This window comes from Stylophora pistillata, chromosome 6 (assembly GCF_964205215.1).
Source record: "Stylophora pistillata chromosome 6, jaStyPist1.2, whole genome shotgun sequence".
Taxonomy (NCBI): Eukaryota; Metazoa; Cnidaria; class Anthozoa; order Scleractinia; family Pocilloporidae; genus Stylophora; species Stylophora pistillata.
In genome coordinates, this window is record NC_142524.1 from 37054145 (window position 1) to 37068110 (window position 13966).

Consider the following 13966-nt stretch of genomic DNA (forward strand, 5'->3'; position numbering starts at 1 on the left):
CTTGTTTTTGCATCCCATATAAAGGAGCAGATAAACTTTGAGTCACTTAGTGCCACAGTAATTGGGGATACCAGTAAACACGGAGAGTTGTGTGCCATGTCTAAGAGGTAAAAGCATCCAACTGGTTTTCACAAGGTCACGAAAAATCTCTCTCTTTTGTATACATAACAAATAGAAGTCTATCAAATGCAACAGTAGCTACAAGTACTCACAAGCAAAGGTGTTATCATATATACCAAAGGTTTAGAAAAATCCTTTGCTATTCTCCTAAAATAACAAAACCACAGGGATTCAATTGAAAATATCCCTGGTCACTAGTCAGTGAAGTCATCTTTAATTAATTTGAGTTGAAACTTCAACTTAAATTAACAAAAAGGATGTAAACTTTGCCATTATCTTTGTAGTCTAGATGAGTCTTCTAAAAACTATTTCCAAATTAATCTTTAGAGGTAAACAATTCCCCCTTGGCATCTTTACTATAGCTAAGATATCTTGCTCTATGGGGACATAAGAAGTTGAAATGAAATTTGTTTATACATTTGCCGTAATTGCAAAAAAAAAAAAAAAAGAAAAAAAAAAATTGAAAAATAACTGTTTTGCTGGTTTGGACAAGGCAAATTTACCAATTACCAGCAGATTAATTCAATGTTGAATTCACATCAGGGGAATAAAACAAAAGAAATTAACCCTTCATTTTCAGCACAACTTCATGTTCAGCAAACAATTTTTAAGATCTTACTTTATTCTCTTTCCTGTTCTGGTAACAGCTTGATGTCTAAGAGTAACAGACAAGGACAGTTAATATTATCCTCAAAATTCTCTCATCTAAAATTTTGGATTGATGCTCCTTGACTTTCTGATCTAGTGTGGGTCCAAAAGTTTAACAGAGCTTTTACTAAACATTAATAAATCACCTGTATGGTAGGCAAAATTGCCTTGCTAGTGCAACACCATCCACAAACTGCCTCAAAGCTTCCCTCACAGCTCCCTGATGAGCATACAGCTGACCAACTTGTAACAGGGATGAGAGCAAGTCATTTAGGATTGACAAACTAGAAAGGTTTTGGCCAGAACTTTCTGATGCGGCTAGCAAATCTGCACAAACAAAAGGAATAGATGCCAAAATATGTGATTAAAAGTTTAATAATAAAACAGAAGAAAACTCTCCCATGTTTCAGGCCAGTTTGATTGCACTTTTCTCTATATTTTAATCAGGATAATAACACATCCAATTACAAGCACAACTCTATCTCAAAGCCTGAATTAGGATTGCAAGGTATTGCCAACCACATGATTTAGGTATATATTATCAGGGGCTTCATTAATGTTTTCTGCAGGAGGGAAACTGGTTTTCACAGGCAGGCAAAACTCTTTGAACTGAACTTCTTTATAAGATAAACTTTCCTCCAGACCGTCAAATCAGGTGGGCAAAACCGTCCTCACAACCGGTCAATTTGCCCGGTGCCTGACCCTTAATGAAACTCCTGTATTATCCCAGTCATCAGAACACATTGTCCCTAGTAGAAGCTCATAGAAATCAGGGGCACTACTTTGCAAGCAGGGCTCTGCAGAATTGTGTCAAGAATAAAAGGAAACAAAAATTCCTCAATCACCTTACCCAACAAATTTTCCTTTTGCTTGTGTATCTGTTTGCCAGTACAAAACGCATCTAAACCAAAGATTTCTTCAGCCATTTGTGTTAGTTTATGAAGTGCATCCATAGCCCATTCCAGGAGTCAGTGAACCAAGTAGAGGATCTCAACAATGATAATACTAAAAAAAATAACTGTCACCTGGGAATTACTCATAAACTCATGAATTGATTCACTGATCAAAAATTATCTGGTTGAACAGACTGTTTTGTTGGTACTAAGTCTGCCTAAATTTTCACAGGTCACTTGGCGACGGTTTATGAAAACAATGAAATAAAAAATCAATATTGGGGAGCTGGGATTGGGCGGTGGTGAGGTCACTCGCCTCCCATTAGTTCAATTCTTGGACCTGGTGTCACATGTGGGTTGAGTTTGTTGTTAGTTTTCTTCCTTACTCCAAGGATCTTTCTAGGGGTCTCCAAAAACAAACACTCCAAATTCCAATTAGACCTAGTATCAGTGGACAAGAAGAGCCATCTTATGGAATATCCACTGCTAAATTCCCATTTCCATTATGAAAAAGTTACTGAATAACTGTGGAGAAGAGTAGATCTAAGTTTTGGAAAGAGGAATTTCCAAAGAAGAAGAGTGAACTTACCAACTATTATCTTAAATTTGTGGATTGTGGGTGGGAGCATTGCATATTCACAGCAAATTGATTTCCATCTGGCTTTCAACAGGTGGGACTTGTAACTCTTGTGTGTGAAGACTTCACTCTGCAGTGCTTCCTTCAGGGAGACCTCCCCTTCCGAATACTAAACATTAATCAATGAAAACCACGACTGACACACACATCACAAACTGAACAATCCCGTGTTTACACGTACTGACTATTATAGACCTGTTTAATTGGTATTTCCTCCTATACCGTATATTGTATAATATACATGAAAAAATTTCTCAGTTCTGATTGGTTAAGATGAACGCAGTTTTCAGTTAATTCAGTGCAGAAGAGAGTTAATTCAGTACAGAAGAGGGTTAATTCAGTGCAAAGAAAGAAACAAACCAGACATTCTGATTGGTCAGAATAATTGGTCAATGTCAATGTCAAGGTCAATGTCACTTGCAGGATTTCAATAAATAATTTTTGCATGTGATGCATGCGCTTTTCTTCCGCGTAGTTATGAGAAGCTACCTCGTATTTTTTCATGTATATTATTAATACATAATCACATGATTTTCTCGTGCAATTTGGAATAAATAATCACTTGTAAATGTTTTCAAAGATCACAAATTGCACTCACCCTATGGGCTCATGCAATTTTGTTAGTCTTTGAAAAAATTTACTCGTGCTTATTTATTCCAAATTGCACTCAAAATCATGTAATTACTATACAAATTGGATTTCCCAGCTGCTCTCAGAGGCTAGCTGGCCCACAGTTTCCTTGCCTAAAGCTATTCCAAGTTCTTCAGCACAAAGAAAAATCACCAACATGGAGCTAGAGTACCACGTATACATGTATGCCTGCATGATGAATGCTTGTTTAACCCTTTGACTCCCATGTCAGAGACCAAGACAGGAATTCTCCTTACAACATCAGTACAATGTCAAGCAGACAAGTGAGGAGAATAAAGAAAAAAATCAATTGTAGAGGATTATTTAGTTAATCCAATACCAAATTTTTCAAACTTACATCACGAGAAGTGTTTGGCAGACAGTAAGTAGAGTTAGTTAAAGCAGTGATAGGGTTAATAATGATTTTGATTTTTCATACCTTTCCTGTGACTAGCAAATAGTGACTCTTGGCCAACAAGAACTGAACCCATGAAGTACTGCAGGGCTCAAATCTATCAACCAGGTTACTTGTATGAGACAGAATAATTGAAGCATGTGACAAGTCCAGAATGTCACACAATGAGTGAACAGCATCACTTAGGGCACACAATCCATTATCCAGCATATCTTTGGTACCAACTGACTGGGATATACTGGCAGCCATGCAAAGAGCACTAGCTTTTTTTAAGGGCTGCAAGAAAACAATTCATTCATTGAATGAATAAAGGGGGTAAGATTCTGATGGGAAACTGTTGTAAATTAAAATAGTAAATAGTTTCACTGATAAAATACATATCAAGTGTTACATATAAAGTGTAATGGGCTAAAATGTGTATTAATTACTTACAGCCAAGTTATGCTTAAAACCAAGTCTATTAATAAAAGAATTTTTAAAACGCTCAGTATTGCAAAGCGGATATAAATTATTGGCTTAACTTGCCTAAGCCTAAGGGTAGCAGAGTTAATCCTGGGAAGGGAGTGGTGCAATGGAAGATGTTCCCACACGCTTAATTTTTTGAAGATACCCATATGTTGTGCTGCATCAGATGGGGCAGATGGGGGGGGGGGGGGAATTATAAGTACATATAATTTGGTTTCATCAGCTGAGTTGATAATGTACATGCCAATCGGATGCTGAAAACAATTTCTGAAGCTGATGTTTCAAGTATTAACCCTTCACCATTTGCTCTGATAAAGGGCTTAACCGTGGAATATCAGCTTTAGAAATTCTTTGCTGCGGCCAATTAATATTTATTAACCCAGTTGATACAACCAAATTATCTTGTAATAACCTCCAACAATGCAGAACCTACATTATTCATTACACCACTGATAGCAAAGGCAAGGATCCTCACTGTATAAAATTTACCAGTCGAGATAAAAAAGACCTGACTGGAGAAAATCATTCTTTTCTGTTGAGTGATAGCCTTTTCCTTCAATTACTTAAATCTCTTAAAACTGCTGTCATTTCTTGTACCGAAACATTTTTTTAACATTTCCATTGCCATGGTCGTGTTGTGACAGGACTGCATGAACAGTTAATTGCCTGTGGGAAATCCAAATCGTCACCAATGAAAGTACGTAGCAGGTTTCACCTGTTTTAAAAGCCCAAACATTTCAGCGGTGATAAGCAAGTAATGATATGCCTCTTCAGGATTAATAAGATGGTCCAGGTCAACCTAGAACATAAAAAAAAAAATTCAGTGAGAATAACATTCATGCAAGATTAAATGTATTTTATACAGTGGGAGATGCTGTAACCCAATGGTTAGTATGCTGCACTGCGGGTCAAGAGGTCTGGGTTTGAGAACTGGCTGGGTCATTTTGCTGTGTCCACTTGGGCAAAACACAGCTTTCTTTTCTATCACGTGCCTCTCTGTAACCAGGAGTACAGATGAAAAGCCTGCCAAGTGATAAAATGCTGGGGGAAGGGGATAACCTTGCAATGGACTAGCATCCCATCTTGGGGGAGTAGTAATACGCCTAGTTGCTTAGCCCTTTAACGCCCAGAAATGATTTAAGCATGCATCTTCTCCCTTTAAAGCCCATACATGATTCAACAGGTAATGAGAATACTTGAACTTATCATGTAGAAGTTGTTCTCTTGATCTAACACCAAATTCTTATAACTTATTTACAAGGAAATGTGTAGCAGCTAGAGGGGAGAATTAGTGATTAGGTCTTGGGATTTAAAGGGTGAATTCAATGGAAACCAGGATAACCTCGGGCTGGGTGGGCACTCTGTTTGAGTGCAGACTTAGCACAGCATTTTATTTTTTAGTAATCCATAAATCTTTAATGGCACATCTTTCAAATTGTTTAAGTACCTATCGTAAAACGTCTGAAAGTATCAAAAGCTGATACCTATTTAGTTCTCACAACAAATTCCCCATGAAAGAAAACTGTTCTTGGAATTTTACAGTTTCACTTGTTTTCAAATAAAGAATTCTCACTGCCAGTGAAAAAATATTAATGTTTTGGAAATTAAAGTAAAAAAATATATTACATAGCCCTAAAATGCTTTTTCCAGGAAACATTTACCTTTCCACTGGTGTCTTGTTGCAGTGATTTGGTCCTTAGTGACGTCCACATTTCCAAAGCTGCACAAAGTGATTCCATAAATGGTTGCTCCAGGCAGATATCTTCTATCTGAAAAGTTACACCAACATTTCATTTGACAGTCTGATATTTTGAGGGAATGAGGTGCTTTTGGGGATGCACCGGAGGTGCAATGTCAGGGCCCCCTTTCCCTTCTGCACAGTCCTCCATGTACACGTACAGGTACAGTATGTTGTTGTTGTAGAAAAACTGACTACAAAATTCATGTCTATTGTAAAACAGGCACATGACTTTTCATCAAAGACAACAATTTGTTCCTGAAAATGTGTTGAACAAGGAACAATATAAAATCTGTATAAGTAATGTTCACACTAGACTTCAAATTAACTGAAATCAACTTCTTGCCCCAGTGCGTCTCTTTGTTGGAGGCACACTCAGTGGCCTAACAGATAGCCTGCAGCCAGCGCGACCTCAAGAAATCCAAATTTGAGACCTGGGTGGGTCATCAAATTGTCAGATCAGATCTTAATCAAAAAAGTTTCCAGTACTTTCCTCTTCTCCTTCATAACTGTCAGAAAGCTCTGGCCTTGCTGAAGTTGCTCTCTCATTTACTGCATCTTTGTGCTCAAGCAAAGCCTGCCATAAATATGCAGCACCAAGTCTATCCAGCAAACGTGAATGCATGTTTTTCTCCTCATCCTGACTATCTGTTGAGTCCAATAACTGCTCTAGAGTCTCCCTAGCTTCTTGACAGTACTGCGGTGCAGATCTAAAGAAACTCAGCTACTATTAGTGTCGAGCCCTGCAGTGTCTGCTCAACGCAGGTCTAGGTTTCTTTTGATGCAGATTTGATGTACTTGAAAGGGATCAATTTTTTTTGTCCCTTCCCATCAAGGTGTCTGCTGAGTAAAGATTCATTTTAATAAAAGTAACTGACAGTTTGAATGACCAACTTGGTCCTTTCAATAAGAAGATGATAAAAATTCTTCACAATTAATAGGAGACTTGGTCAATCCATGGTTACCATGCTGAAATCCAATTTAAGAGGACTGTTTTGGAGTCCTAACCAAGGCCACTGTGTTTTGTTCTCAGGCAACCCACTCTAGTTTCATACTGGCCCTTTCCAACCATGAGTATGGATTGGTAATAGCAACTTAAATGCTGTGGATTTACAAGCAAGGGCTCGAAATTAATGGTAACCCATTAACCAATGGTTAGTAATTTTCAACGTTTGGTTACTAAAAATTTGTCCAACTAACCCGACATGGTGAGTAAAATTTTCTAACATATTTAAACATCAGTAGACCTCAGGGCAAAGAGCACGTAGGCCCGACTCTCAGAGGAATACTTAGAATACTCAGGTTGTTAAGTCAACTTTAACTCTTTTTAGAGAATGTGCTGTAGATGTACTGTTCTTGACTAATCATGGTAAACAAGAGGGAAATAAAATAGGTGGATAATTGTCTACGTTTTTGAGGTCACTATGCAATTTCAGCTACTCTTTAATTTGTCCTAGTTGTTATTATCAAAATGTTCAATATTTGAGATATCGTAACTTGTGAGCTTGGATACCAAACTTTATTATTTGGTTAGTAAAAAAGATGTCTACTAACCCGAAGGGTTAGTGATCCAAAAATTAAATTGGAGCCCTGCCTGCCATGGACTAACATCCTGTCCAACAGCACTAGGCCTTTCAGGCTGGTAGCTAAGAAGTTAGGCTACTGGCTGAAATTTCAAGTGAGGTGGCTCAAAGGCGGTGAACAATTGTAAGTGTACAATGAAATATATGAAAATATATGGTTGTTTAATGACAACTTCTGCAGTTTTTTAAATACTGTATTTCTTGTTGAAAAGGTCTTGCACATGAGCAATAGTAAATTGCTGATTATTTGCACCTATAAAACAGAAAGTGAACAAAAGCCTTAATATGTAAACAAGATATAAATGGTAGCTACATGTAAGTTTCACATGAGGATTCTATTAAATGGCCCATACACTTCTTTGTGGTTCAACTTACATACATGTACCATAATTTTGAAAAAGTCACAACACCTATAACATTAATGTTTAAAAACTCTGGAGTACTTGAAAATAAATTATTCTTGGTATCAAAACCAGTCCCTGTCAAATAGGATTTTGTACTGTAGTCCCATGAGATGCAACCCCTCACTGAAATTCCTTGTCTCAGACTCTAAGGTAGATGGCAAAATTGTTATATAGGTGACTCAATCAAGACATTGTCCTGTTTGCTAAGATCACAGCAGTGTCTGCATCTTGATCTTACTTATTAACATCATCTTTGATGCAGCTCTTGAAGACATGCTCCCTTCCTTGAAACAAAGTGCCAAACTGTTACATTCATTTTTCATAGTTCTTAGCTTCCATTAATGGACACTTCACGAGGTCCACCAACACCCACAAAAAGGATGTTTTATGTTCCAGTTTTCCCACAAAATGGCAAACCTTAAACAGTGAATGAAATATCTGCAGTGCTCTGTTTGTAAGGGTAACTCATATAGGGTAATTGCTTTATTAAAATCTTAATGTATTGCCTGCTAAGGCAAGGGCAATCAAACACTAGAAAATATACACAATGTACACCATAAAACAAGAGAGAGGCAGGACTGGGGAGGAAAACGGTTGATCAAGGGTTGGTTAAGAACCTATCATCTATTATATGGCCACAATCCACAAATAGGATATTGGCTGCAGATGCCATCTTTGGTTTAAAATGCAAAATAGTACACTCGATTCCATATTCTTAACCTCACTCAAAGTGAATAATTATGGTGAACTTGTCACATAAAATTTCACTGTTTGAAAGCAAATATTGTCTTCTTACCAAAATATTCTCAAAATTTTATGCTTATCTCTTGATTAGTTGCAAGAAATGCTGTTCCAGCCCTAGATCCAAGGTTGTACATTTCACCACTGATATCCAGATATAATGTGGATGTCTGACAACCCAAATCTTCAAGAACCAGGATCTATACATGCAATAAAATAAGGCAATTAAAAAGGTTATATTATCTTCAGTCTTAATTATTAAGATATAGGTCTGACCCGAAAATACTTCTTTTAAATCCCCTAAGGAAATGCTCAATATGAATAACTCATAATTACGGTTAGTATTATTAATGTTTTTTGAAGGTAGGCATCTTAACTCTATCAGGGTGAACATACACAGCTGTATTAATAGTACCTCTTCCAAAAGTTTCTTTCTGTGTCTATCAATTAGTTTTCTTTTCTGCTCCTCCGTGAGTTCTGATACTTTGACATTTAATTCTTTATTAACTTTTGCAGAATCCACAAACTTTTTTTTCTCCATGTCACTTCTTTCTCACCACTTTTCAGATGCTTTCTTATTCTTCTGTTGGTAGGTAAGACCTTTACATTCATCTGCAACTCAGTAAAAGAACATATATGATTCATGAAAAATATATGACCAAGTGCACTAATCACATGCATTGATGTCAGTCAAGACCACATTACAGCCACATAACACTTACTGATTACTAAATTAAAGATCAGTCATTTCCCAACAATGAGCTATCAACACATTGATGATTCAAAATAATTATAAATTGTATTGTGATCTGCAATAAACCCTACATTTGACCACTTGAAAAATGTCAAGGTATCAATGAAAGGCCTGTTTCCTTTCCAAAACTTCATGCAAGCTAGAGCAGTTCTGAAAAGAATGTCTGAGTGAGAAAACAATTACTTTTATAGGCTACAATAACACAAATCAAAACCATTGTTCCTAATATTAATAGCTATGATGTCAAGCAGTAGCAATACTTAATCATGACATTACGCATTATACAACATAATGGGTTGTAGGCAACTGACATTACTTACAACCCATTATACAGGTTTTAGTCATTTGTCAGGCAGTGCTGGATCAACTTGTATTGGTATGCATGTATACACGTATTTGTCCTGAGACCCCCTCCTATCTGGAAGAGAGTCTAGAGTAGACATACAGGATAGCCCCTTCAGTGTTGTAAACACTGGTATCAATGGGGGTCCTGTTTACCACCCATCCCACCCCAAGGGAGGACATCCATCACACAGTATTCTGGTGCGTGGGAAATTAACGTCTCCTGCCCCTAACGCTGCAGGAGACAGGACCTCCATTTCATTGTCCCTATCCAAGAAAACTAGAATATCTAAACATTTCTTTATGTTATAGAAAGGTAGCATATCTTTCTCAACTATTTTAAGCCCCTGAGTGTTGGTCCGGCCGGGGCTCAAACCCTTGACCTCCTGCACAAACATTGTGCATTTACAAGAACTCATAACCATTACATTAAACAGTAAACTTTGAATTAATTTGAGAAATTTGTGATCCTTACAGTGTTGCTATCGATTTACATGTGAGTATAGTGTACATAAAAACAAACATGAAACCAAAAACTCAGGTTTGACAAGGAATGTAGATAATAGCTGGAAGCCAGGGGGAAATAGGCAGCTGTGCACTTGATTTTCCAGGCTGGAAAACTATCTAGGGTCTTAACAATCTGTAGTAATGGATTGTTATAAACCTGTCTGTGAACTGTCAATTTCCGTCTTTTAACGATATCGTCTTTATCCCTGCTTTAAAAAGTATTTGAATCCAGGGCCATACCTACAGCTGTATTTAATGCTAATTCCTACTTATAACTTACATTAAGCCACAACTGACTGCACCTATACAATGTAGTAAGTATGGATAAAACAGGACTGAAATGAAAAATAATGACAATATCAGCATTGTAAGAAAATGACTGAGTATCTGTAAATCAAATATATTTTCCTTCTAATACAAGTACCTGTTTTAAAGAATTCAGCACAAAATAAATTGTAAGAATTTGGTCCTTAGACACCTTTGAATCTTTTTAATGTGGCATCTGCAGAAGAAGATGATACTTGTGGCCTTTTTCTTTTCTGATTCCCGACCACTTCTGCAAAAATCATTCAGTGTAAGTGTTATATTACTCATTATGCTAAAATTAGTAATAATTATCACTGATGACAGCTGAATAAACATGCATAAACTATTTTTAATTATATTAATTTTGATCAAAGACCATAAAAGTGTTATCATGAGGAAAAAGGAAGAGGAGAGGAGAAAGAGGAGGTATGCATCAGAACTATTGAGAAATACTGCAATAATGCCTTGCCACTAGTTACAGTATTCGTACATGCTTGAATATAGTATCTAATATGCTTTAGACAACAGACAGAGGGAGCAGAGTTGGCGTAGTGGTGAGAGTGCTCGCCTTCCACCAATGTGTTCTGGGTATTATTCCTGGACCCTGCATCGTAAGTGGATTGAGTTAGTTGGTTCTCTACTCTGCTCTGAGAGGTTTTTCTCCGGGTACTCCAGTTTTCCCCTCTCCTCAAAAACCATAATCATTTGAATTTACCTCATTTACAGTTTATTTGGATTTATACACAACCCCACAGGCTGTTCAGCTCTAAACACTATCGTGTCTAAATAAAGGTGTTATTATCAGGGGTTTCAATAACAATACTCATAAGCGGCCACTGAAGGTCTAATTGACAGCTGTGACCACTAAAATCACTTTTTATTTTCACTAATGAAATCCAAACAGATGGCAGGAAGAGGTCCTACAGGTACCGGTAGACCGCCGGTAACCGCTCTTTATGGAAACTCCTTTATCATTATTATTATTATTATTATTATTATTATTATTATTAGACCTACAACAGCCACCCTCTACTTCTTCCTAACCTAGGATAAACCGAACCTTGCTTTGACAAAATGAGCTTGTGGGTTTGCATAATAAAAACACTAATAATAATAATACAACTATCTTAAATTCGTACAGTTGTAGTCAAACAAAACAAAACAAAACAAATAAAAAAAAATTTTATTCATTAATTACAAATTATAATTTCATGTTGGCTTCCACCCGCATGTAGAAGAGCCTAATCGAGACAGGAAGTGACACGCAAGTTTATTGGAAAAGACGAAAGATATTTTACAAACAATACCAGCTGTTGCCAAATTTAATGATGGTATCAGTCAAAAATATTATTATGATACAAGTGTAAGATGGCCAAAACGGTCGACGTAAGAACAAAAGATCCGAGGGAAGATTTACAAGTTTATTACACAGCAAATAAATGCAACGGTACAATAAAAAAAACGGGAACGAGTGACACTAAACAATAAATAAGAAAACAAAGTTCCAATGAGCCAAATGATGTAGCAAGATTAAAATGACTTAGGAAAAAGTACTTAACAGTAAAAGATAACCTACAGACAGAAATAATTCAGTAAAGAAAGGAAACAAACAAAGTACTTGAAAACAGGAAATTGTGTGACAGAAACTATCAAAAATAGTGATTGCTACACCAGGCATGAATTCAACAAAGATTACAAGCTAGGCTTAATATTACAACTTGAGCTAATACAGTATAAAACAGTGAAAGGAGAAAATGAAATTACTAGTGTAATGAACCCATAATTTGGTTCTGAAAACACAGGAATCATAGCAACAATGAATTGGAAGCAGGTAAGCAAAATATTACAGCTGCTAAACGAAAACAATTGAAGTTCATATAGCAGAGAAAATAAATAAGATACAGTAGTAAGATAAAAAGAGTATGTGGCTAAACTAAGCAAATTCTAACCCGAAAATCACTACAAAAATACAATGGAAACAACTACATGCTAAGCTTAGGGCTCAAACAAACATAAAATACTGAAACATACCAAAAGCTAGTATAGCTTAGAATCCGCTTTAAAGACACTCTCAGGAAGGCAACAAATCAACTGAACTCACCGAGCAAACAGTTGTAACTTATAGTAAAATACAGGAAAAGGTAAAAATAACTTAAAACCAAATTTGGGCTAGGAGCGATTAATTAAACAGGAATTACATAAGGGAAATCGGCAATTAAACAGGAATTACATAAGGGAAATCGGCAATTAAACAGGAATTACATAAGGGAAATCGGCAGTTAAAGGAATAATACAATTAACACATTACTAACAGAATTAACACATTACTAACAAATCGCTAAAATTCCATAAAATAGAATAAACAGAACAAACATGTTTTAAGTAGGAAATAAGCCTAAGTGACTCTGTCACACAAGAATGGCAACGTGGATAACACAGAAAGTAAAAGTCAAATCGTGTTTCAGAGCTGTCTAAATTTTAATTAATTGGTGCATAATTTCGGTGACGGCCAATGTAGTCATCAGATTTCAATAAAACTTCCGCGTTAATTTATTGGATGTTCTCTTTGCATATGATCTTCTTATGTTTTTAATGTTTTCAAATAAAAACCTTAAATTTTAGAAATCGATGGATTACCTTGAAATGCAAATACACATGTATGATGAACGTGAATGATCTTGAGCTTGAGTAATTAAAGCAGAGTTAACTGTCTGATAGTATAGAAACTGTACCTCATCACGATCTAAATAACATCCAATTAACTTTAAGCGTTAGGCTATTATTGACATATAAATGCATCTACGATGTATACGAATTGCTAGTTTTGTTTGATTTGTGGAATTATTGAGATAAAATGCGGCACAACCTGGTATAAAGCTACAGCCGAGGTTAACCAAATGATTTAATAAGCTTACCTGGACTTGTGCCTTCGTCAAACCAGTGTCCGTTGACGCTTTTAAAACCATCTCCTTGTACATGGTTGCCGTTCCAACCATCCCTCCTGCAAAAAACCGCTCTAAAATACCTCTCTGTTCATCTGAGATACGAGTACGTTTCGCCAATGTATTTCCTCACGAAGAAAAACCACTATCTCGCTGAAGGCTTACCAGACGGCATGTTGTGGAATTTGTTACTCGCGGGCGAACGTGGATTATTCCATAAAGCGATTTCATTGGCTGCTCCAGACAATGCCTCAAATAAGCGGCATAAGACGGCTCAGATGGCCCAGACGATCATTTCACTTGGGTACTACCCACATTCTCAATTGAGAAATACCGGGTGTTACGCTATGAGAAAATGTGACACGGGTGCTTCAAACTGGCATTTTCGTTTACTGATAAAATGAGTTGCAGAGAAAAGATGTGAACTCTGCAACAGCATTGCTTGTCGTTCTCCTCATAGGGATATCTACAGCTCGTTCATAGCTATAGTAAGAGTACACTGTGACTTCAACAGACGATCCAGAAAACAGGAAACAGTAATTATACCTCTTCTTGCCTGTTCAAGGCGGATTGAGAGCAATTGGGCATTCATTCCGCATCAGCCACGCTCTATAATGTTTCGTCATATAATGCATTGCTAGCTTTGGACCCGACCTTATTTGAGGGGGATAGATCACTATTTGGCTACCTTCTTGGAAAAGAATACTAAATAACTAACTAGTTGAGTTGATTTTTCAAAGCCACTGTTTCCAGATGTGAGCTTTTTTCGGACTGCTGCCGGGAAAAGGTGCGTGCGAAAAATATGAACGTGCTCCGTGAGTCGTAGTCTTACAACCGGCAC

The 13966-nt window shown here is 36.8% G+C and overlaps 1 protein-coding gene and 1 long non-coding RNA gene across 13 annotated transcripts; both read right to left on the reverse strand.

Annotated features, from left to right (window-relative positions):
- On the reverse strand, positions 1–7272 carry LOC148729716 (uncharacterized). 2 transcript variants are annotated; one of them, XM_088724781.1, is made up of 10 exons: positions 6036–7272; positions 5470–5577; positions 4524–4607; positions 3368–3619; positions 2251–2407; positions 1619–1669; positions 915–1095; positions 740–775; positions 213–267; positions 1–100 (listed from the first exon to the last, which is right to left on the reverse strand). In XM_088724781.1, exons 1-10 carry the CDS (start codon positions 6093–6095, stop codon positions 47–49), a joined length of 1038 nt encoding a protein of 345 aa, XP_088580907.1. In that variant the 5' UTR covers positions 6096–7272; the 3' UTR covers positions 1–46. The 2 variants fall into 2 exon arrangements, with proteins under 2 accessions (XP_088580907.1, XP_088580908.1); XM_088724782.1 differs by lacking the exon at positions 213–267 and having other exon boundaries at positions 43–100.
- A 12-nt stretch (positions 7273–7284) lies between these two features.
- On the reverse strand, positions 7285–13299 carry LOC148729717 (uncharacterized). 11 transcript variants are annotated; one of them, XR_015988610.1, is made up of 6 exons: positions 12215–12847; positions 10302–10433; positions 10158–10212; positions 8832–8886; positions 8330–8474; positions 7285–7382 (listed from the first exon to the last, which is right to left on the reverse strand). It is a non-coding gene; the product is annotated as an uncharacterized LOC148729717 (long non-coding RNA). The 11 variants fall into 11 exon arrangements; XR_015988609.1 differs by having other exon boundaries at positions 10356–10433; positions 12215–12842; XR_015988602.1 differs by lacking the exons at positions 7285–7382; positions 12215–12847 and adding an exon at positions 13099–13299 and having other exon boundaries at positions 8690–8886; positions 10356–10433.
- Positions 13300–13966: the final 667 nt, after the last annotated feature.